The 25,662-nt window shown below is 34.2% G+C and overlaps 1 protein-coding gene across 1 annotated transcript in view; it reads left to right on the plus strand.

The window, feature by feature from the left end:
* Window positions 1–7,136: 7,136 nt before the first annotated feature.
* LOC129516127 (A disintegrin and metallopeptidase domain 3-like) overlaps window positions 7,137–25,662 on the plus strand; it is an 88,485-nt gene continuing 69,959 nt past the window's right edge. The window contains exons 1-6 of the mRNA XM_055335464.1: window positions 7,137–7,194; window positions 7,724–7,806; window positions 12,158–12,213; window positions 16,753–16,831; window positions 22,441–22,517; window positions 23,201–23,378. Coding sequence (XP_055191439.1) covers window positions 7,137–7,194; window positions 7,724–7,806; window positions 12,158–12,213; window positions 16,753–16,831; window positions 22,441–22,517; window positions 23,201–23,378 — 531 coding nt within the window. The remainder of the gene's footprint in view (window positions 7,195–7,723; window positions 7,807–12,157; window positions 12,214–16,752; window positions 16,832–22,440; window positions 22,518–23,200; window positions 23,379–25,662) is intronic.

Below are 25,662 nucleotides of genomic sequence, written 5' to 3' on the forward strand. Positions count from 1 at the left end.
ATCCATAAGTTTTGATATATTGTAGTTCCCTTTTCATTTGTCTTGGAGAATTTTTTTTATTTCACTTTTGATTTCTTTGGTGACCTGTTTGAGGTTCTTTTATAATCAAGATGAGTGTCCCATGTCAGATATTCAGTCTGAAACTATTTTCTCCCAGTCTGAATTTTAATTTTTTTTAATCCTTTCAACAGGGTTTCTTACAGAGCATATGTTTTAAAATTTAATAAAGTCAAATCTATCTACTTTTCCTCTTATGTGTTGTGGTTTCAGTGTTAAAGCTAAGAACTTTTTGACTAGTTCTAGATCACAAATGTTTTTTCCTAACCTTTTCTTCAAAAGTTTTACATTTTACACTTAACTCTTGGATCAAATTTTTTTTTTAATTTTTTTAAATTTATTTATGATAGTCACAGAGGGAGAGAGAGAGAGGCAGAGACACAGGCAGAGGGAGAAGCAGGCTCCATGCACCGGGAGCCCGACGTGGGATTCGATCCCAGGTCTCCAGGATCGCGCCCTGGGCCAAAGGCAGGCACCAAACCGCTGCGCCACCCAGGGATCCCTCTTGGATCAAATTTTATCTAATTTTGCATAATGTTTGAGATATCAGTCCAGGTTCATTCTTTTGCCAATGGATGTTTAATTGCAGTCGCACCATTTATTTAAAAGGCTATGATTTTTCCATTCAATTGGGCTTGTTCATTATTTCTGGGTTCTCTACTCAATTCAACTGTTCTAGTATCTGTTAGCTAGTACTATTCTATCTTGATAACTATAGTTATATAGTAAGACAGCATCAATGTTCTCTTTGTAAAGACAATGTTCTCTTTACTCATCTTTTCCAAGATTGGTTTGACTATTTTAGGTCATTGGAATTTTTATGTACATTTTATAATTATCTTGTTTACAAAAACAGTTGCTGCAATTTTAATATGAATTGCATCAAAACTGCAGATCACTTTTAAGATAATTTAGCTCTTTGAGACATTAAATGTTCCAACTCATGAATACATCTTTCCATTTATTTCATTTTCTTTGATTTTCTAATCAGTATTTTTAATTTTAAAATGCATACTGCATACTGAATATAAATGCTGAAGAGTATATTAATTTTCCTAGAAAGTATAAACTGAAATGCATTTTAATATCTATTTTCACACATTTGTTGGTGGTAGAAATGCAATTAACTTAGTTGATCTATTATTACTGCAACTTTTCTGAACTTGTTAGTTTGAAGAGATTTTGAGTGGGAAATATCAAAACTTAAGGGCAATAAAAAAGAGAAAACCTTTGGGATCAAACAGTTGGTGAAGAATTCCTAATCATAATACCATAAATGCAACAAACACAAAAATAACAATAAATAACATTTCATCCAAATTTAAAAGTTTTATTTTGTGAAAGATCTCAATAGGAGGATGAAAACACACACACATGCATGTATCCATGTAGAGATCTTCCTCTACTTACTGTCAGAAAGAGAAATTAAGAAAATAATTCCATTACTATCGTATCGACAGAATAATATATCCAGGAATACATTTAAACAAGGAGGTAAAGACACCTATACTCTGAAAACTATAAGATGTTGGTGAAAGAAATTGAAGAGAATACACATAGAAAAGTGGAAAGATACACAAAAGACTTTGTTTCTTTCTTACTCTCTTACTTTCTTCCCTAGCAATCTGATGATTTCTTATAGTTGTATGCTTCAACTACTTTCTCTAAACCAACCCTGAAAGAAATATTGCAGGTGACCATTTGAGTGGAAAGGAGACACCAAAGTGACAAAGACAAGAAAATCTCCAGAAACAATGACAAAACAAGAATGAAATGGCAATAAATACATACATATCTATCAATAGTTATTTTGAATGTAAATAGACCAAATCCCCAAACAGAAGATATAGGGTGTCAGAATGGATTAAAAAACAATATCCATCTCTATGCTATCTACAATAGATTCATTTTAGACCTAAAGATTGCAAGTGAGGGAATGGAGAAACATTTATCATGCAAATGGATTTCAAAGGAAACTGGAATAGTAAAGCTTATATCAGAAAAACTAGTCTTTAAAACAAAGACTGTGATAAGAGACAAAGAAGGCCATTATAAAATCATAAAGGGGACAATCCAACATGAAGATATAACAATTGTAAATATTTATGCCCCCAATATTGGAGCACCCAAATATATAAAACAACTAATAACAAACATAAAGAAACTTATTGAATATAATAATAGCAGGGGACTTTAACACCCCACTTATATCAATGGACAGATTATCTAAGCAAAAAAAAAAAAAAAAAAAAAAACAAACAATTGCTCTCCTCCTCCCCCATCCCTGTGCCCTCTCTTTTTCCAATAAATAAATAAAATCTTTTAGAAAAAATAAAAGAGAAAGGCCCCAAATAGATAAAATCACAAGTAAGAGGAGGAATAACAACTAATACCACAGAAATACAAACAATTAAGAGAATATTTTTTAAGATTATTTATTTATTCATTCATTTTAGAGAAAGAGAGAGTGCATAAGTAGAGGTTGATGAAAATGGGTGCAAAAATTCTCAATACTAGTAAAGAAAATCCAACAATACATGAAAAATATCACTCACCATGATCAAGCAGGATTTATTCCTGGGCTGCAAGGATAGTTCAATATTCACAAATCAATCAATGTGATACATCACATGAATAAAAGAAAGGATAAGAACTATATGATCATTTCAATAGATGTGAAAAATGCATTTGACAAAGTACAACATGATAAAAACTCTCAACAAAGTCAGTTTAGAGGGAACATATCTCAACATAATAAAGGCCATCTATGAAAGACCCACTGCTAATATCATCCTCAATGGGGGAAACCTGAGAGCTTTTCCTTTATAGTCACAAGAAGACAAGAATGTCCTCTCTCACCATTGTTATTTAACATAGTAGTCATAGTCCTAACCTCAGCAATCAGAAAACAAAAAGAAATAAAAGGCATCCAAATCAGTAAGGAAGAAATAATTCACTATTTCCAGATGACATAATGCTATACAGAGAGAATCCTAAAGATGCCATAAAAAATTGCTAGAACTGATAAATGAATTCAGTAAAGTTGAAAATACAAAGTCAACATATAGAAATCTGTTGCATTTTGACACACCTTAAGGAAGCAGCAGAAAGAGAAAATAAAGAATTAACCCCATTTACAATTGCACCATAAACAATAAGATACCTAGAAATAAACCTAACCAAATTGGTGAAAGACTCTGCAAACTATAAAAATACTGCTGAAAGAAATGAAGATGTCACAAAGATATGGAAAGACATTCCATGTTCATGGACTGAAAGAAGAAATATTGTTAAAATGTCTATATTACCCAAAGTAATCTATACGTTTAATGTGATCCCTATCAAAATACCAACAGCATTTTTCATAGAAATAGAACAAACAATCCCAAAATCCGTATGGAATTGCAAAAGACCCTGAATAACTAAAGCAATCCTGAAAATGAAAAAGAAAACTGGAGGTATCACAATTCTGGACTTCAAGGTATATTACAAAGCTGTAGTCAATTTAAGAGAGTATAGTATTTGCACAAAAATAGACACATAGGAAAAAAAATAGACACATAGATCAATGAATAGAATAGAAAACCAAGAGATTAAACCACAACTATAAGGTCGATTAATCTTCAACAAAGCAGGAAAAGAACATCCAATGGGAAAAAGACAGTCTCTTCAACAAATGGTGTTAAGATGACAGAAGAGCAACATGCAAAAGAATGAAACTGATCTACTTTCTTATATCATACACAAAAAATACATTCAAAATGGATTAATGGCCTAAATGTGAAACAGGAAACCATTAAAATCCTAGAGAAGAAGAGAGGCAGTAACTTTCTTGACACCAGCCATAGCAACATATTTCTTGATGGATTTTCTGAGGTAAGAGAAATAAAAGCAAAAATAAGAGGACTACATCAAAATAAAAAGCTTCTGCACAGTGAAGGAAATAACAAAACTAAGAGGCAACCTATGGAATGGAAGAAACTATCTGCTAATGATATATCTGATAAAGGATTAGTATCAAAAATCTATAAATAATTTATACAACTCAACACCCCGAAAATGAAGAATACAATTAAAAAATGGTCAGAAGATATGAAGAGAACTTTGTCCAAAGAAGACATACTGATGACCAACAGACACATGAAAAGATGCTTAACATCAAATATCATCAGGGAATTGCAAATCAAAACTACAATGAAATGCCACCTCATACCAGTCAAAATGGCAAAAACCAACAGCACAAGAAATAGGTGTTGGCAAGGATGTGGAGAAAGGGTAACCCTCCTGCACTGTTGGTGGGAATGCAAACTGGTGCAGCCACTCTGGAAAACAGTGTGGAGGTTCCTCAAAAAGTTAAAAATACCCAAAGAATATAAAAATACTAATTCAAAGGGATAAATGCACCCCAATGTTACAGCAGTATTATCTACAATAACCAAATTATGAAAACAGTCCTTGTCTATTGACTGATGAATAGATAAAGAAGAAGTCATCAATATATATAATGGAATATTACTCAGCCATGAAAAGAATGAAATCTTGTAATTTGCAATGACATGAATAGGATCTAGAGGTATAAGGTTAAGTGAAAAAGTCAGTCTGAGGCAGAGAAATACCACAGGATTTCACTCATGTATGGAATTTAAGAAACAAAATAAATGAACAGAGAGGCAAAAGAGAGAGAGAGAGAGGCAAATGAAGAAACAGACTCTTAAGTATAGGTGATGGTTACCAGAGTGCTGATGGATGGAGGGATGGGTGAAACAAGTGATGGAAATTAAGGAAGGCACTTGTAACAAGCACTGGATGTTGTGTGAGTGCTGAATCACTATATAGTATGCCTGAAACTGATGTTACACTGTCTGTTAACTAACTGGGACATAATTTAAATAAAAGTTTAAGTTTAAATACAACTTTAAAAAATTATAACTGTAGGTAATTTTCTGAAAAGTTATAGATAAAGCCATAAAAAATGAAATAAAATTGGTGCGCTTCTCATCTCAATGTCTAGGTCTTCTCAACAATTTCACCAATCTCCATATTATATTATTCAGCAAGCTGATTTTTATTCTTAAATAAATCTCTGATATTCTTACAACTTTATTTTTCTTCCCACTCTCATCCTGAGGCTGTAGACATTTTTGGCCTAAACTTTATAAAATTTCCTTTAATGAACCTATTATTTCTAGTCCTCATCATTTCAATCCCACCATCCCCAAACTATTACAAGTTACCATTCTAACACAAAAATCCATCATTTATTTGCATTTATTTATTTATTGGAGAGACAGGGATGTTGTCACACATATTTTGATATCTGTCCGGTTTCAGGCTTATAGTAAACATGTAAAAATAATTTTTGAATTAAATTCAAATGATGTGAATGCCTGTAAATTATGCCCAGCAAAAAGTGAGCCATCAATACCACCAATGCAAATACCATAATGAATTTAGATAATAAATATATATTTTCTCTGTTGGTTACTTGACTAAACAACAGATTTTTAGAAGAATCATGAATAACCTTTCAATATTTTTCATTCCTTCAGTAACATATATATTAGACTTAAAAAGTTTAATCAGGTTATAGACAATCAGGAAAATTTACCATAAGCAACATAATTTTGATATGCTAATCCCATCATTTTTTCATATAATTTGGAAAAAAGATAAGGTACATAGAAATATTCAAATAAATTAAATACAGGATACAACACAGATCATAACAAAACTAAATGATTAGGCATCACATACTTCAGTGACTTCAGTGAAATATGCAGAAGTGGCTATTTTTAAGTTAAATTCCTACTGTTATCATTTGTTACCTGTACCAATATTTTCCTAATAAATAGACACTAAAATTAGATTTAGGAAAATCATGAAAAAGGAATGTATATATTTTTTAAGTTAGCTTCGTCCATTTCTTTTTATTTTTTTCCTTTTAGAAACTGAGAAAACCACCATTTGATTTTATGCATAAATATTGCATGTAAGGAATGTAAGCAGAGTGTTCCATGGAAGGAGAACTCAAGAATTGTCTGGCAAAAATGTCCTTGCAAAACTGAAATTATAGAAGTCACTACTTGTGCATTTAGCTAGAAAATGAATGCTGTTTCCAAGTTACTCCCTTCACATGTGTGAATGTCATACTAATGGGGAGAAAAGTTTACATTTAACGTTTTACTAGCCACAGATTTTCCTAAGAAGCCAAGCTATACACAATGAAATAAATAAATAATGGGAAAATAAAGTTGTTCTTACAGGATTATTTCATAGTTATGATTTGTTTTTGGCCTGGTATTTAAATTGCAATTATTAAATAAATGAATAAACAAACAAATAAATAAATAAATGGCAATTCTATACCGAAGGATTAAAACACATACATGCATCCATGTCATAATTAGCGTTTTATTTAGTTTCCTTAACAAAGGAGCTTTCTAAGAAAGTTATCGACCACAGAACTAATTGGTTCAGATACAATTTTTTTACACTCTTTATCTGTGTGCACCTGTATTTGTTTTGATCCGAGACTTCTAGAAATCCCGCAATAGATATGCTTAAAACAGACACCTGTATGCTAATAAACATATTGTGAATTTCCATTTTCTATTTTCTTTCACTACAGTAATTCAGCCATTGCGCCAGAAACCTACGACGTGGAATATTAACACCGCCAAGCACTTCACCGGCAAACGGCCCATTTCCAGGGTAGAAAATGCACTTCGTGACCCTTACGTCACCCCCGAACGAGTCTCCGATGTCCCCGCTTTGCAAAATAAAGCGCAAGCCCACGAGGGCAGCAGGACCCGCGGGTGTGTGCGTCCCACGCGCAGCGGGCGGGGGGGTTGGAGGGGGGCGGGGGGGGACTGCGGCTGCGCGCGGGTCCGCGGAGGGGGCGGAGGGGGCGGAGGGGGCGGGGTGGGCGGAGCAGCCGCGCCCCCGCCCCGCCCCGCCGCGCCCCGCCCCGCCCCGCGGCCCGCGCCGACCCTTCCCACCCGCCCGAGGGCAGGGCCCCGCGCGCCGCCACCGTTCCGCAGCCAACAGCCGTCACCGTGGCCAGGCCGGCGGGCCCCGCGATGCTGTCTCTCCTGCTGATGCTCTCAGGTCTGGGCCGGCTGACCTCCGCGGGCCATCGTGAGTGACGGACCCTGCTCCGCGGAGGGCCACCGGCCGCAGAGCCCCTGGGCTCGGCGGGCCCCGGGCCCTTGCTCCAGAGCCCCGGTCCGCTGGGGAGAGACCAGCGTCTTGTCAGAGCCCGCCTGGCGTCAGGGTCGTCCTGGGCCTGCTGCGGGGAGGGCTCGGAGCGAGGCTGGGACAGGTGCCCCTCCCTTGCCGGACCCTGCACCTGGAGGGGAGGGCGCGCACCTCTGGGGCCTGGGGCCTGGGGCCTGGGGCGCAGCCCTCCTTCACCTGCGGGCTGCGGTCGGCCAGTCCCGAAGTCTCTGGACGGGGGCAGGGTCACGCTCCCCACTTCCTGGGAGCCTCTTCCCGGGATGTACAAAGTCTGATTTTGTGGTGGGTGCGTGCGTGCCTCTGTGTGTGTGCGTGTGTGTGTGTGTTGGGGCTTGGAGCTTCAAAGAGTGAGGTGATGTGAGAGGAGAAGTGAAGAAGGAGGATGCTGCCAGGCACTGGGGAAGGCTCACACATGTCGTCCTTACTGTAGATCCTGAACCATCCCTTCTACAAATTACCGTGCCGCGGAAGATTGGGACAAATACCAATGACGGTGAAGCTTCAGAAACGCACGTAATTAAAAAATCACCTTTTTTTAATAAAATAATTTTTTATTGGTGTTCAATTTACCAACATACAGAATAACACCCAGTGCTCATCCATCAAGTGTCCCCCTCAGTGCCCATCACCCAGTCACCCCCACCCCCCACCCTCCTCCCCTTCCACCACCCCTAGTTCATTTCCCACAGTTAGGAGTCTATGTTCTGTCTCCCTTTCTGATATTTCCCACACATTTCTTCTCCCTTCCCTTATATTCTCTTTCACTATTATTCATATTCCCCAAATGAATGAGAACATACACTGTCCTTCTCCGATTGACTTACTTCACTCAGCATAATACCCTCCAGTTCCATCCACATTGAAGCAAATGGTGGGTATTTGTCGTTTCTAATGGCTGAGTAATATTCCATTGTATACATAAACCACATCTTCTTTATCCATTCGTCTTTTGATGGACACCGAGGCTCCTTCCACAGTTTGGCTATTGTGGACATTGCTGCTAGAAACATCGGGGTGCAGGTGTCCCAGCGTTTCATTGCATCTGAATCTTTGGGGTAAATCCCCAACAGTGCAATTGCTGGGTCGTAGAAATTGAATTTATTTATTTGAGAGAGAGTACGAGAGGGAAAGAGAGAGGGCCTTAAGCAGGCTCCCCACTGAGGGCAGAGCTCCAGTTGGGGCTTCCAGTTGTGAAATTATGACCTAAGCCAAAATCAAGAATCAAGATGCTTAACCAACTGAGCCATCCTGTGGAAAATTCATTTTTTATATGAGTGTTTTATTATTGCACTACATGACCCAAATCAATTCATGTATATCCTTTGGAATTTTTTTGTTCTGATTACTGTGTTAAAGAGTCATGTTGTTTAAATGAAAGCAAGTATTTTGACTTTTCTTTTCATTTCCCAATGAACATTATGAAAATTTTTAAAAACAGTCTCAGACAAAAGTGCCCCAAATTCTTATCATATAAAAGTCTCCTGGACTTTTTCTAGAAAATATGTACATTGAAATATTCTATGTAAATGAGGTCACACTAGTATTTGTTGTGTAACATTTTTAAAAATGATTATAAAGATTTTTTCATGCTTATATTTGCTTATATAGAAATATATACATCTATTAAAACAAATATGAAAAAAATAAAACAAATATGATATTTTTAACCTGATTCAGAAGGAAAGCGCGTACGTTGTAAAATTAAATCTAGACAGTACGAAGAGTTGTTAAGAAAGTGAATGTCTGCCTCAGTTTCTAAAGGTAGTAAATTTAAACTGAATGAATTTTTAGAGACATGCACACTCCTACACATATTTTTTTGCACATATATTTTTGATGGTAATATATGATGTGCTAATTGGCTTTTAATTTATTTATAAGGTCAGAATTTACTTTTATAGTAAACATTGCTTTCTCATTTTTCATAACTGCATGATTATTGCATTATATGGATGTAACATCATTCTTTGCCAAATTTAAACATGTAGTTTTATAAGCCTTCTTAGGTAGTTATCTCCATAGGATCATGAGCAAGTCATTAAAAAAGTGATAAATATTTGCAAGACATCTTTCATAAAAGTTGTATGATAGTTGACTCCCATTAACAAAGAATAATGACACTTAACTTTCTAGCTTCTCATTTCTGTTAACATGAGCATCAAAATGAAAGCTTCATTTTTAACTGGCATTTTTTTATTAAGTCTTAATATACCTTTTTATATATATTGCCTATTTGAATCTTTTTTTCTGGTTAATATTTTTGTACTGATTTTTACTTCCCTTTTTATATGACTTAGAAGTTTTGGTTAGGACACTTTGTTTTCAAGAAAGAAGTGTCAACACTGCGTAAAGACACGCAGGGATCTGATAGGAATCCAAGGATTGGAACCTTAGTGGCAAGATTGGAGAGGAGCATTGAATTGCTAAGTGGAAAACTGTTAGACACTGGGACAGGTTTGATAGACTGGTCTGTTTGTCTTTATTTATGGCACCCAAACCAGCCAGTGATTATGTGTTCATAAAAGCTATTACACCAAAACAAATATCTAGAGAGTTTAAATGTTTAGAGGAATATGACACATACTGGGAAAATGCTAACCAAAAGCAAACCAAATATCCATGATAAAAGCAGAAAAAAACCCAACATTTAACACACACACCCTCACACCATTGTGAGAGATAAACATCATTACTTAATAAAGTATTCCATTTACTAGGAACATATAAACATTCTAAATTTGTATATGTCTTTAAAAATGCTCTCAGCACACATAAGATCAGATTGTACTAGAGGGAGAAAATTTCAAATCCATTTTCATAGGTCTTAAAATGTTTTCCTCAAGTATTGCCTTACAAATCATAAAAAGATTCATAAAGTTAAAGACAATTTGAACAACAAAAATATTTTATTTGATTGATTTATATAGAAGTTAACCCATCACAGTGAATATATTGGTTTTTTCCTCCCTCTGCTGTTCATTAGAATTCACTAGACTCTACAGGGTATTACCATGGGGCTTTTATTTAATGGCAAAGCATATGGTGCAGCAAGAGAAATATTTCAGGCAAATATCAGGAATTCAAGAAACATCTACAGTGAGCTCCCTATGAATCCAATCTCTGTTCTCCTGGAACATGATGAGTCTTTGAAATAATGAGACTTATTGGTGGAATTTTGACTTTGGGAAAAACTTCTTAAAAAGCTTTCAGTGACTCTCTAAGTAGCCAAGCCAGCCTTGTCAAACTAGGTAGGCAAGCACTAAAGAAGCTAACCTTGGCCAAGAGAGATTTTGTCCCTTAAAAAGTACATTTTAAATCTTACCACCTTTGTCTTAACTGAGAATCAGAAAATCTAGACTTCTAGGCAACCCCAGAAATAAAGATAGTGTTTTTCTAATCTAGCTGTAATTCAACTTTATCACTGTAGTAATCACATTCTCCTCAGGAATATACAGATTATTCAACACAATTGACAAAAGCAAGGAAAAAACATTAAAAATCAAATACTGATAATATAGTATTTATCTGGTAACAGTGCAATTAAGTGAAATATTAAGGTTTGAAAATGTATATGGAAATTTAAAAATACACTTCTACATTGTTCATTATTCATATATATTAAATGATAATGTATGATATTGAAGAAATTACAACCCAAAATTCAAGTCAAATTCTGAAGATGACATAGAGGCATACTTTATAAGTGTTTGCCATTTTGTTAATTTTATTCCTGTTTGCAACCAACAACAAAGGTTCAAAATATGTAATGAAGAAAACTACAGATTAAAGGAGAAAGAAATAATATCACAATAATTTGAGAAGATGTCAACACATCTCTTTTTAAGAGATTTATTTATTTTAGAGGTGGGAGAAGGACAAAGGGAGAAAGAGTCTTAAGCAGACTCTGCACTAAGCAGGGAGCCTGATGTGGGACTCGATCTCACAACCCTGAGATCAGGACCTGAGCCAAAATCAAGAGTCAGATGCTTAGCTTACTGTGCCCCCTGGCAACTCCATACACGTTTTTCAATAGCTGTAAGCTTACAGGGGACTGAACATGAGAAGTTTTAAAATGCAGAAAACTGTATCCAATGACAAAATTCATGTTCTTTGCAAATGTGGAAAGTTTACCAACATTAACCAAGTGCTATGCTGTGAAGAATGTGTATGTTTTATGATCATGTCACAGATTGGGTTCTTTGGGATGGAGTCTTTGAGAAGATTCCCATGAAGGCAGTTTATTAGGGTATGCTCTTGTGATGAGCCCCTGTGGAAGGGGAGGGCAGGAAGTCGGAAGGGGAGATGGAGACGCATTTGAGTCTCAACAAAGTATGAAGCTGGCATGGTCCATCAATCTCTGGAGTTGGGATGACGGGGCTTCTCGGTAAATGTGGGCTGTCTCAGAAAGTTGTGACTTGGTGTGAGGTGACCCTCTGTAGCTGAAGCAATTCCTAAAGAGGAGTGGGAGATAAAGAGTGTTTTTATAGTTAGGGGATACTTCCTTTAATCTTAAAAGGGGAACTGTGATGTATTCTTTAATTTTTTAATGTACTTGGGCTAGAAATTGCAAAGTAGAAAAAAGATAATAAAATTAGTTTCTCCCAAGATTACTCTACGACTAATGCTCTTAGTTTTGAAATAGATTGAGACTCTTTGATTTTAAGTTTAATTATGATTAATTCTGTCATACATTACAAGATTGAAGGAAGATTACAATTATGTATGTATATATTATTTTGAGATGTGTGATATGATCTGTGTTGTCTATATGAAAGAGTAAATATATTTTAAGAAGTTATGGCTTTTGATTTTTAAGAATTCAGAATTTCTAATAATTACATTCTTCTTGAATATTTTGCTATAGGTCACTTATGCCATCAAAATTGACCGGAAAAGGTACACTCTCCATCTTGAAAAACAGTAAGTTGACATTCCATTTTTCATACAGTCTTTTTAACTTCTGAAATTTTTATAGTTACTACTCTAAGTTGAGCCTAAACAAGAAAATGACATATTTAATATGTTACATCTTTGTTTTAGCATCTGAGTTTTCAGCTTGAGATTTTAAATCTAGTATTTGAGCCAAGTTCTAGTTTCATATTACAAAATTAATGTTTATGTCAGATAAATGAAAATTAGTCTATGTAGTTCTTAATTATTAATTATTTATAATTATTATTATTATAACTATAATAATTAAGGCAATGATTTAATTTATCCATGTTTAATTTTGTTCATGTCATTTTATACATTTATATGATTTTAAACATTTTATTTGATATTACACCAATATCTTTTTATTATCTTAAATTTTCACTCCATGAGGAAACCAATATTAATAACCTCGTATGTGTCTTTCCACCATTTTCTATTCTAAATTTCACCTTTTCTTTAAATAAAATATGTAGAAACCTACCAAAAAAGTTTTTTAGAGAAATGGAAATGCTGTTTTGCAATTGGCAGGTCTTATTTAATAATGGTGTTCGTTTTCCTCTTCTCTCTGTATATCTTAACTTATTCTTTAAAAGATAACTGTAGTTGTAGTATGGCATGTTGATAGGTAATGAGGTTATATTTCCAAGGATTGTCAGTATAGAGCCCTTCAATAAACATCCTTGTATGTATTTTCTTATGTAATAGATATTTTGTTTTGTGGGCTTGCTACCAAGAAATGGGTTTCTGGATCAAGACGTATGAATATAGTAATGATGGTGATAATGGTAACAACAACAATAAAAACAACAAAAGTAACTGATGTTCATGGAACACTTGCCAATTGGTAGGCATGTTCCAATTTGCATGTAGTAACTGATTTAATTTGCACAACAACTTTCCTTATTACTCACATTTTGTATTAGGATTTTGAGAGATATTGCCAGTTTCTGAAAAGACAGTAGCAGTTCAGATTTTCAAAAGCATGCAAGATGTGTTAAAATTTTCTATCACATTTTTGTATCAATTTGTATTTCCCTAAAGAAACTTCTCTAAACAATTATTAGCTGTTTGCAGTTTCCTGTTTCCAATTTAGTATTAATTTTTTAGACTAGTCTTAGGTTCATAGCAAAATTGAGAGGAAGGTACAGGCAGTTTCTATATGCCCCCTGCCTCTGCACATGTGTAGTCTCTCCCATTATCAATGTGCCCCACCAGAATGATATATTTATTATTACTGACGATCCTATCCATCATTATTACACAAAGACCATAGTTTATATTAGTCCAGTATTTTTTATATTGGCCTAATCATCTCTAGATCAGCCAAAATCCAGCTGAATCCCAGACCAACCAATGAGCAAGCCTGGCCACCATTAGCAGAACTAATGACCCAAAAATGTGAACAGTAGATACTTACTATGTTATTGTTCTGGTTTTGTGGTTATGCTTTTCATGAAACATTTTGTATAACTTTTTATTTTATTTTTTTTAGAGACAGACAGAAAGAATGTGTGGGGTGACCGTGAGGGGCAGAGGGAACCAGAGAAAGAGTCTTAAGCAGGCTCCATGCCTAGTACTGAGCCATAGTGGGGTTCGATCTCATGACCCTGAAATCATGACTTGAGGCAAAACCAAGAGTTGGACGTTTAACAAACTGAGCCACCCAGGCACCTCACATGTCATTTTTTTTTCAGCCTATTTCATAATTTATTTATTTATTTATTTTAATAAATTAATTTTTATTGGTGTTCAATTTACCAACATACAGAATAACACCCAGTGCTCATCCCGTCAAGTGTCCCCCTCAGTGCTCGTCACCCATTCACCCCCACCCCCCGCCCTCCTCCCCTTCCACCACCCCTAGTTCATTTCCCAGAGTTAGGAGTCTTTATGTTCTGTCTCCCTTTCTGATATTTCCCACATCACATGTCATTTTTATCTGAGAGTTATTTACACTGATTTTGTGCAGAAAGAGCTAATTGATTGTAAATACATATGTAGTCATCAAATAAATATATCTCATTTATTATTTATTCACCTATATATTTATAGCAAGAAAAGCCATATTATGGATATCTTTGGCCATGATACTCTGGGCACCCATGAAATTGATAGATTATAAATGATACAATTCTCAAGAGTGCTATATGCTACTAGTTTTTACATAAGAGGGTTTATCCCAGTTTTCACTCAGACCAGTACAGAAACATTTCTGTTCTCTACATTCTCAATAAGTATCTTCACTTATTTTTGTTAATGGATAAGAAATGCTATTTTATTGTTATTTTAATAAGCACTTCCCTGATTATTAATATGTAGTATCTTCAAATGTTTACTGACCATTCTAGTTGAATTGCTTCTCCTAAGCTTTTGTTTTTCCTTTCTGGTTTTCATTTTTATTTTATTTTATTTTATTTTATTTTATTTTATTTATTTTATTTTTTTAAGATTTTATTTATTTATTCATGAGAGACACAGAATGAGAGAGAGAGAGGCAGAGACACAGGCAGAGGGAGAAGCAGGCTCCTTGCAGGGAACCTGATGTGGGACTCAATCCCCGGTCTCCAGGATCACACCCTTGGCTGACGGTGGTACTAAACCACTGAGCCACCCGGGGTTGCCCTTGGTTTTCATTTTTATTCATATGTTTTGTGTTATTTATTTTCAATTTATGACTTTTCTGCTTTTCTTTTTTTCCCATGACGCATTTGTGTTTGTTGTAGGTATTGACTCTTAATCTGTTCTATATGTTACAAACATGCTATCCAACCTATTGATTGTTTTCTTCCTTTGTGGGATTTATTGCCGATAAAAATAAATATTCATGAGGGACACCTGGGTGGCTCAGTGGTTGAGCATCGCCTTCTGCTGGGTGTGATCACAGGCTGCTGGGATAGAGTCCCAAATCGGGTTCCCTATGGGGAGTCTGCTTCTCCCTCTGCCCTGTGTCTCTGCTTCTCTGTGTGTTTTTCATGAATAAATAAATACAATCTTTTAAAAAAATGAGTATAATAATTGATTAGTTGCTAAAATGTGGCTCTGCCCATGTGCCAGAATTCATGTTCCAGGTACTCGCACCTAAAACAATTCAGGCCACTCAGCATTGTCCTTGAATATAAGTGGGATATGAGCTGATAAATATCAGTATTTTTTTTTTTCTGGGAAGCTCTCTAGTTTTGTTATTTGAACTGAGGAAAGAAAGAGTTGTCAGGAATGAAAGAAGATGAAGAAGCAGATCTGGAATGAGAAGTAGGGGTGAGGGATGCCTGGGTGGCTCAGCGGTTGAGCATCTGCCTTCAGCCCAGGGCGTGATCCTGGAGTCCCAGGATCGAGTACCAACCACATCGGGCTCCCTGCATGGATCCTGCTTCTCCCTCTGCCTGTCTCTGCCTCTTTCTCTCTCTCTCTGTGTCTCTCATGAATAAATAAATAAAATCTTAAAAAAAGAAAAGTAGAGGTGAAAGCACACACTCAATGAATGCTCTGGTCCCTCTTTGATTCTGGCCTTGAACTATGCTTTAGTTTTTGGAATCCTTAAGAAACCCCAGTCTCCCAGCAATAAATAGTGGTGTCAGATTGTTCCATAACAATCACTATCTTCTCTGTAAGAAGATGACACTTTGGTACAATTCATATGAGGTTTGTCTATAGATATCATTTAGCTTATGAAATTTGAGCAAGGCACTAATCTTCTGCTTCTAAACAAAGGCTTTAAGAACTGTTGTGTAAAAAAAAAAAAAAAACTGTTGTGTGCTTCTACAATTTCTTTTCTCCTTCTGCTTCAAGCAAGGCATGTTCCAGGGTTAGAAGGTATGTCTTTGGGCAACCCCGTTGGCTTAGTGGTTTAGCGCCGCCTTCAGCCCAGGGCATGATCCTGGAGACCCAGGATCGGGTCCCATGTGGGGCTTCCTGCATGGAGCCTGCTTCTCCCTCTGCCTGTGTCTCTGCCTGTGTCTCTGCATCTCTCTCTGTCTCTCATGAATAACTAAATAAAATCTTAAAAATAAATAAATAAAGAAGGTATGTCTTTTCCCAGGTTCCAGAATGAAGTGGAGCTGAACCTGCAATAAACTTGTGAAGAACATTCATTGTTGTTTTGAGGCATTGAAAATTTGGGAAGTGTTTTTATCACAGTATAATTTCATGAAAACTATTGGAAAAAGCATATTTTTTTCTTATCAACCTATGGCTACTTGTTAGGAAATATCAACATATTTATGCAATGCGATGTATTGATTGTTGAAGCTAAAAGAAAACTTTGCTGTTGGAATCCAGAAGTCCTGGTTTCTAGTATACATAAATCTATGTCATTATGGTGTCCCTGCTGCTATCTGATTATGCCACTTAATATTTTTTCTTATATATGAAATGTGCTATCAGAGTGCAACTGAGGTAATGGAGAGAGGAGACCATTTAATTTTTGGATATTTGAACTTGTAAAATTGAAAGTAAATTTTAATTTCATGATTCTGGTTTTGCTAATATTACAATTACAATGAAGTGTCATTACTTTGGTTGAATTAGGTCATTTTTAGACCCTCATTTCCTGGTGTATGCATACAACAAATCAGGAACATTGTATCCAGATTCTTCATTTATAAAGGTAAGTTAGTTTTGCTTTACACCGTGTAGGTTTACTTTTTAAATATCATTAAGTTGCCATTGGCAAGAAGAAAAAATGCTTTCTACCCCACAGAATTATTGGGCAAACAGATCAGAAGCCCTTATAGAAAGGGAGAGTAAGGATGCTAAACCATATTGGGTACAGAATCTGAAGAGGTTCATGTGTGAAACATACGAGTTTACATTGTATCCTAAAATGTGGATAGGGTTCCAGAAATTTTTAAGTATGTGAGAAAATTAGCTTTAATCTGTGAGATATTTACTTTGTGAGAACAGATGATTGGCAAGAAGTAAATGTAAGTGAAGGGTCAGATTCTATTGCTATATTGCAATTGAGAGATAGTGAAATTAAAAATAAACTAGTGCAACATTGTTTTTGTCACCATCTGAAAGTAGAAGGCAGAACAAAGTACACAAGACACCTGTTCTGAGACATTTGACAATAGGCAGATCAGGAAAAATTTTCTCTCAGAGAGAAAAGAAAGCCAGAAGGTGAGTCACATTCAACTTGGCCCTTCTGATTGAGGGTAAAGTCTCAACCATAGCATAGGGAGTTGGGACCAAGCAGAGCTTGCAGACTTGGACCAGAGCTGCTGATGCAGCTTTAACTGGGATGACTCAGGACCAGATAGAGGGGCCGTCAGATGTATGAATTTTTTGCAGGGAGGGAATTGTCTTTATGCCCTTGACTAACGATTAGGCTGCCTGTGTGCTCTACTGAAGAGGGTAAGACTCTACTGAAGAGCAGAGAGTGAGAGATACTCTTATCACCCTCATTCCCTACCCCAAGGCCTAAAACTCAGCAACAAGAGGATTCAGGAAGGTTGCCATTAAATTAATTTCAATACAAAATTAAATACTCTGTAAAGCGTAAAAACACAGTAGAGGAAGGAAATAATGCAGATAAGGGTAGAAACCAATGAGATAGAAAAAGGAAAAAGAATAGAAAAAATTAAAGCCCAGAATTTAGTTCTTTAAAAGGACAAATATCATTAATAACCCTTAGTAAGACTAACCTAGAACAAAAACAATTTCCATCAATATTAGGGACAAAGGGGAAATATGATTAGTCATACAGAAAATAAAATATTTTGAAGTATTATGAAAACTTTATGTCAATAAATTTGATATTTAGATGAAATGGTCAACTTCCCTGAAAAGGAAGGAAAATTATCAAATTTGAGGGGAGAAATAATAGAAAATCTCAATCATTTGAAATCTATTTAAGAAATTAAATTTCTAAACAATCACTTTCCCACAAAGAAACATCAGGTCTCCATCTTCTCATGCTTTATCTTTTAGAATCTTTAACCATTGAAAGTAATGCTTGTAAGAACATTCATGTGCGATTTGTTGTGTAGACATAATTTTTCATTTTTCTGGGATACATGCCCAGGAGTATGATTGCCATTATATGGTAAATATATATATATATATTTTTATACTTATATTTTATATAGCTAATATTTTAAAATTTAACTATTTTCCAGAGTGTCTGTACCATTTTACACTTCCACTAGCAATGTAGGAAAGATAGAACGTCTGTATTTTTGACACCATTTGATCAGTATTTAATTTTTTTTAGAATTTTAGTCATTTCAATAAATGTCTAGTGATGTCTCATGTAATTTTTAAATTTGCATGTACCTAATGTCCAGTGATATTGAACATAAATTTTTATGAAATGAAATGTCTATTAATATCCTTTATAATTTTCTAATTGGATTGATTAGTTTTTATGGTTGATTTTAAAGCAGTTTATATATTCTAAATGTAAGTCTTTTGCCAGATATATGATGTACCAATATTTATTCCCCATCTGTAATTTTTCTTTTTATCCTGTTCAAAGGTCCCCCATTGATTAGAAATCTTTAATTTTGATGAGAGTGAATTTATCAACTTTTCCTTTTATAAATGGAGTTGGGTATCAAATTAAGAATTCCATGTATGCCTAGTTCCTGAAGATTTTTCCCCCTAAAAGTATTACAGTTTTATTTACATTTAATTGTATGTTCATTTTGAGATAATTTGTGTAAGGTATGAGGTTTGGATTAAGGTTTATTCTTTTGACTGAGGTTGTGTATTTGTTCTAACACCATTGATAGAAAAGACTGGTCTGCATTGCATTGCTCTTGCATCTTTGTCAGAAAGTCAGTGGGGCATATTTTTGTGGATATATTTCTCAGTTCTTATTTATTCTGTTCAGTTCCTCTGTGTCTGTAGTTCTGCCACTACCATGCTTCTACTTGTAAATTAAGCATTTATTGCAGACAACAGTGATTTCTCATACTTTATTCCTTTCTAATATTTTTATCATGGATAGTCTTTGCTTGTTCATATAAATTTCAGACTAAATTACTTTATGAATACAAACAAACTTGCTAGGATTGTGATAGACAACATCTTAATCCTGTAGATCAATTTGTGGAGACTTGACATTTTTGCTATGTTGAGTCTTCCAATCTGTGAATGCAGTGAGACTCTCCATTTTTTTGATCTTTTTTCTTTTCTTATGTATTTTAATAACATTTTGTAATTTCAGCATGCATATCCTGCAGATAGGGAACACACTTCAGTACAGCACTAGAAGTTGTAGCAAACACAGAAAGGCAAAGCAGAGAGATAAAAAGCATACAAATTGAAAAGGAAAAAAGAAAAATGCCCCATATTTGTACAAGACACATCTATGTAAAAAATCTCAAGGATCCATCTAAAAAAACACCATAAAATATGTAACTTCTGCAAGGTTTTAGGATATGTGATCAACACAACAAATACACTGCATTTCTAGCTAACAACATGTGGAAACTGAAATTAAAATACAATACCATTTGTAGTTGATTGAAAGAAAATGCTTTGGTATAAACCTAAAAAAAACCTTGCGCAAGCTGCAACTTGGCTCTGATGGATAATTCTTTTTACCCATGACTGGTTTGATTGCTAATAATATCTTGAGGATTTTTTTTAAATCAAAGTTCATGAGAAGTATTGATCTGTGGTTTTCTTTTTTTTTGTTCAGATTTTGTCTAATTTTTGTAGTAGAATGATATCTGCCTCAAAATAAATTTGGAAGTGTTATTTCCCGTTTTATTTTCTGGAAGATGTTGTATAAAGAACATGGCAATTTTTAAGTTGTTTGGTAAAATTCTTTATTGTTGTCACTAGTCCTGGGGATTTGTGTGTGTGTATGTATGTGTATGAAATTTTAAATTACCGACTCAGTTTATTTAATAGTTATAGGAATATCTTATTTATCTGTTTCATATGTATTGTTTGTTATTTGTGGTTTTTAAGGAATTGATCCATTCTATCTTAGGTGTGGAATTTAGTAGTGTAATTTTGTCATGGCCTTTAGTATCCTTTAATGATTACAGGAATGTTTTGTTTCTGACATGAATGACTGCTCTCTTCTCTCTTCTTAACTGTGTTAATCATACTAGAGATTTTTCAGTTTATTGAATTTATCAAAGAATCAGCTTTTTTTCTTGCTTTTTCCATACTATTACCTTATTTTCAGTGTCATAGCATTTAGCTTTATGTTTATTATTTTCTTCCTTATTCCTTTCCTTGGGTTTCTTGTTTTAGTTTGTTGAGAGAAAAATGTATTATCAATTTGTGACCTTTTCTCTTTGCTACAGTAAACATTTTAGTACTAAAATTTCCTGCTCAGCACTGCTCGAGCTTCAGCCTACAGCAATATGCTGTATATTCATTTTAATACAGTTATATATATTTTAAAATTTCCTTTGAGGCTTCTTGCTTATCCATGGGGTTTAAAAAAGTGTGTTGTTCAATTTCCAAATGTTTGGAGATTTTTCCTGTTGTTCTTGTCTGCTGATTTCTACTTTGATATCATTATGGTTAGAAAATATATCCTGTATGATTTCAATTCTTTTAAATTTGTGAAGGTTTGCTTTACAATCCGCTATATTGTATGTGTAAATGAATGCTCTTGGATAATTGAAAAATATGTGTACTCTGCTGTTGGGGTGGAGTCTTCCATAAATGTAATATAGATCATATTGATTAATGTTATTCAGTTCTGTATTTTTATCGATTTCCTGCCTAGTACTACCAATAACTGAATGATGGATACTGAGTTCATCATTTATTATTGCTTTTTTGTTGTCTTTCTCTTTCAGTTGTATCAGTGTTTGCTTCACGTATTGTGAAGCTCTGTTTTTTGATGCCTAGTACATTTAGGATTGCCATGTCATCTGAATGGATTGATGATTTTATGATTAGGTAATGACTCTCTTTGTCCCAAGTAGATTTTTTGCTAGTGTTTCTATTCTGTCATTTGTTTCAAGATAATTTGTAATCTCACTGAAGCAGTTTTCCATGTGGTTCATCTCAATACTGTCATCAGTTGTCTTTTCTTATTTTTGTTGTGAGTTTTTTGGTTCTTGGTATAGTGAGTGATTTTCGCTTGAATCTTTGACGTTTAAATCTGTTTTTGAAGGCAGTCAATGCAGTTTAAGTTTAGATTTAGTGTGGTGTGTTGTTCCAATGACAATTCAGCTTTTTTATAGCTTTTAATATTATTCCATTGAGCGTTGTTCTTCTGACTCTACTGGACTTCTGCTATTGCAGCCTGTGGTGGTAAGAGGTACTCACCTGGGCTATCTTGTACTGATAGGTAGGATCAGCTGATGAAGGATCAATGTGATGGAGAGCATTTCTTCTGGCTGTACTCAGGCCACTGGATGTCATTGTGCCTCTCCTCTATTTTTGCTACTCCCTTCTCACTGAGGGAAGTTCCTATCTGGAACTAATGGGAATAATATGCATGACAGCTAATAACATATAATAATGACATAGAAACAAATTCATTAAGAATGTGATGATACTATAGTTTTTATTAGCATAGCATTAACAAAGGAACAGGACTGACTGTAGATGTCACTAGACTTTTAAGGGAAGAGAAGTGAATATTCACTGAAAGAGAGTATTAGGGGAGAATCTGGGAAGATTAATGCTGTGGAAGTCCATAAGAAGGAAAGCTCAAACTAAGGGTGATGAACATGGTAAGATACTAAAGAGAAAGAAATTAAGAAATATTGATTAAGATACTTTTGGGTAACTTAAAAAAAAAACAAGTGACATGTTCACATATGAAGTTAAATTAATGCTGTGAATTACATCAAGTTAGCAGTTATAAACTACACATTTAAGAAATGTGGCTAAGAGAGAAAAGATGCAGATAAAGTTATTTGTCAAAAAATTAGAATTAAAGCAAGAATTATTTGGCAAAGGATAGGAGTCATGACTATTCTTAGAAAAAAAGGTTTAAGAGGAAGAGATTGCAGATAATGGAATATCTGGTGGATAATTTTATGGTAATGGCTAAATGTGAATGTTTGATGATATCTAGGAAGTAAAGATAAACCAGAAACTATTTAAAAATCATTCATGCACTTGTTGTGATGAGTACCTGGTGTTGTATGGAAGTGTTGCATCACTGCGTTGTGCATCTGAAGCTAATATTATACTATACTATGTGTTTAGCTAACTGGAATTTAAATATCTTAAAAACTTTTTTAAAAGCCTCAAATAATTCATGAATGTATCTTCATATATTCTTTTTAGGGCCATTGCCTTTATCAAGGATATGCTGCAGAGGTTCCAAAATCAGTTGTGACACTTAGCATTTGTTCTGGACTCAGGTAATGGCATATTCTAGAGATATAAATGATTGGAAATCTTGTGTGGCCCTATAATTTTTGGAAATGTCTTCAAGGTTAGAGTGAAGACAAGGAAAATAGAGACTTTGATTTTGTTTCTTCTCATATACTTTCCTCCTCCTCTTCTTATCATTTTTCCTATTCTCTTTATCAGGCTGGTAGTCATAAAACTTACGCAGAAAGAGTTTTTGCTAGCAGGAAGAATATTCACATTTCTTAGCACTAGCACCACAATGACTTCTAAATGTCATAATAGAGAGAAGAAGCTATAAAATTGTGTTTGAAAGTTTAGCCAAGTAAGAAGAGATAATTCTTAGATATTAGACCACAAAGACCACTGTTAAATTCCTACAAAATGTTTTTATGGGGGATCCCTGGGTGGCTCAGTGGTTTAGTGCCTGCCTTTGGCCCAGGGAGTGGTCCTGGAGTCCCGGGATCGATTCCACATCAGGCTCCCTGCATGGATCCTGCTTCTGTCTCTGCCTCTCTCTCTCTCTCTCTTTCTCAATCTGTCTCTCATGAGTAAATAAAATCTTAAAAAAAAAGAAAAAAAAAAGCCTGTTTTTTTTAAAAAAATGTTTTTATATAATGTTGATTTACATTTCTCAGTAGGTAATCTAGATTAATTATGTTTTTATTTCTTTCTTATGTGTTTAAATATCTAGGGGATTATTGCTGTTGCAGAATGTCAGTTATGGCATTGAGCCATTGGAATCTGCAGCTGCATATGAACATATGCTTTATCAAATAAAGAATAATAAAATTGATTTTTCCCCTGTACAAGAAAATTATACTACGACTCAACTGGTAGATCAGCCCTACAGGATTCTCGTGAAATCAGAAGTAAGTAACCACTTATATGTGATCTTTGCTTGTGTTATCTTTGATAAGTTTATTCACATTGGAATTATTACATTTGGAAAGCAAATAAACTGGTAATTAAAATCTTCTGTTGTAAGATATTAATTTTAAATATATTTTTATGTTTAGTCATATATCTAGAAAATGTAATAGCTATAAATGCACATAATTAAAAAACCAAAATTCTTACATTTTTCTAATTGTGAGTATATTGATGCATATATACATATTTATACTGTTTTCGAATTAACATTCTATTAATATAATGTTACACAAAGTTTTTGATTATTAGTTTGTATGAAATTTTCCCCACCAATATTTTTTTAATAGAAAATTTTGCTAGAAAATGTAAAAGTAGAAAAGAGGCAGGAAATTGTCTAAATCTCATTGTCTAGAGATAGTGCTCTTAGAGTAGTGAAGTATTCTGATTCTTTTAGTATCTCTAGTTATAAATAGAAATTTATAAGTATACTGATTTATATAGCGATATAGCTATATACTCCTCTTTGAAATTTCCTTTTTTCTATTAAAAGAAGAATACATATTTTTACTTATAATTAAATTATGTTACATTTATTATTTTAAATTAAGTATATTGCTTAACATCTATTAAAATAAACATATACATATGTAAGGAAAATAAGAATGGACCATATGCCATTTTCTAGAGGTAAATGACTTTGTGGAATCCACTTCAACCATTTGATGTATACCCTTTTGTGATATCTATCTATCTATCTATCATGTACATGGGTTATATAATTATAAAATGTATATAGGTTATTTCCATATATATAAATCTATATAAAATTTATATAAAATTTAAAATAAATTTATATATAGACTTAAAATGTATATAGGTTATATAATTATGTCATTATTTGTGTGTGTGTATATTTATATATATATATATATATTTAAAGATTTATTTATTTGAGAGAGAAAGGGAGAAAGTGTGTACAAGCAGGAGGAGGGGCAGAGAGAGAGAGGGAAAGAGAATCCTCAGCAGGTGCCCCACTGAGCACGGAGCCTGATGTGGGGCTGATCCTAGGATCCTGAGATCATGACCTGAGCCAAAATCAAGAGTTGGATGCTTAACTGACTGAGCCACCCAGGTGCCCCTTTCCATTTTTATATTTTTACTTTAATCAAGAAATGTACTTCATGAATGTAGCACAGTTCTAAACAATCACACTTTGATTATAAATATTTACATCTAGGGTAGGCATATTTCCAAAGACTGTTTGAGATATATACATATATATCTCAAAATATATATATATATATATGAGTATATGAAGATACATTCATGAATTATTTGAGGCTTTTAAAAAATTAATATATATATTTATATATATATCTCAAAAGAATATATATATCTCAAAGAATATATATACACATAATGTATCTCTCAAAAAATATATATTTTAATTTCCTCCTTGGAAATGTTTGAACAGCTTCGTTTTTCAACATCAGTGGCTAAAATGAATGAATCTCTGTCCACATATTCTCATCACAGTTGGATATCATTTTAAAAAGAAGCAAAGTAAAATAGTAATGAATGATACTTGAACTGAATTTATGATGAATTCCATCTCTGTTGCTTTAATTTGCTTGTGTTTATTTTGTCAAAGATATTGGTACATATACAGGTTAATAAAACTGCCCTTACAAAAACTCATAAAAATAATAAAAGATATAGAGATGACTCCAAACTTTATGCCATTTCTTTAAGCCATTTGCATAGTGTAGTACAACACTGGATACAAATGAAGACAATTTTCACCACTGAAACAGAGCACTATCACATAAGTAAATTGAAAAACTTGAAGGATTCCATGAATATTCTGTGGCAGAGGAAGAACCTGAAGGGATGGACATAACTTTGGAAAATTCAAGTAACACTGTACTTGAAGCCATCCTCCTCCAGTGAATTAGCAATGAGAGAGATCAGACAGGATAGGGATAACATACCATCCTAGTTGCCTTGGTTTGAATTACAAGTCTGTCCATTTTAGCTATAAGAACTTGGATGAGTAATATAACTTTTCTGTGTATAAATTCTCTTACTTGTGAAAAAGCAGTAATAAAAATAATACATGACTCATACAGTTATTTAAAGATTAAATAACTTTATAAATGGAAATTACTTAGCATAGTATGTAGAAAAATTTAAAAAGTGATAAATAAAAATCATTATTACTATTATTATTTGCTTACCATACTATATTTTCTAATGTAGTGGATCAAGCTAATGAAGTCATTA

The sequence above is a fragment of the Nyctereutes procyonoides genome, unplaced genomic scaffold (assembly GCF_905146905.1).
Source record: "Nyctereutes procyonoides isolate TBG_1078 unplaced genomic scaffold, NYPRO_anot_genome, whole genome shotgun sequence".
NCBI lineage: Eukaryota > Metazoa > Chordata > Mammalia > Carnivora > Canidae > Nyctereutes > Nyctereutes procyonoides.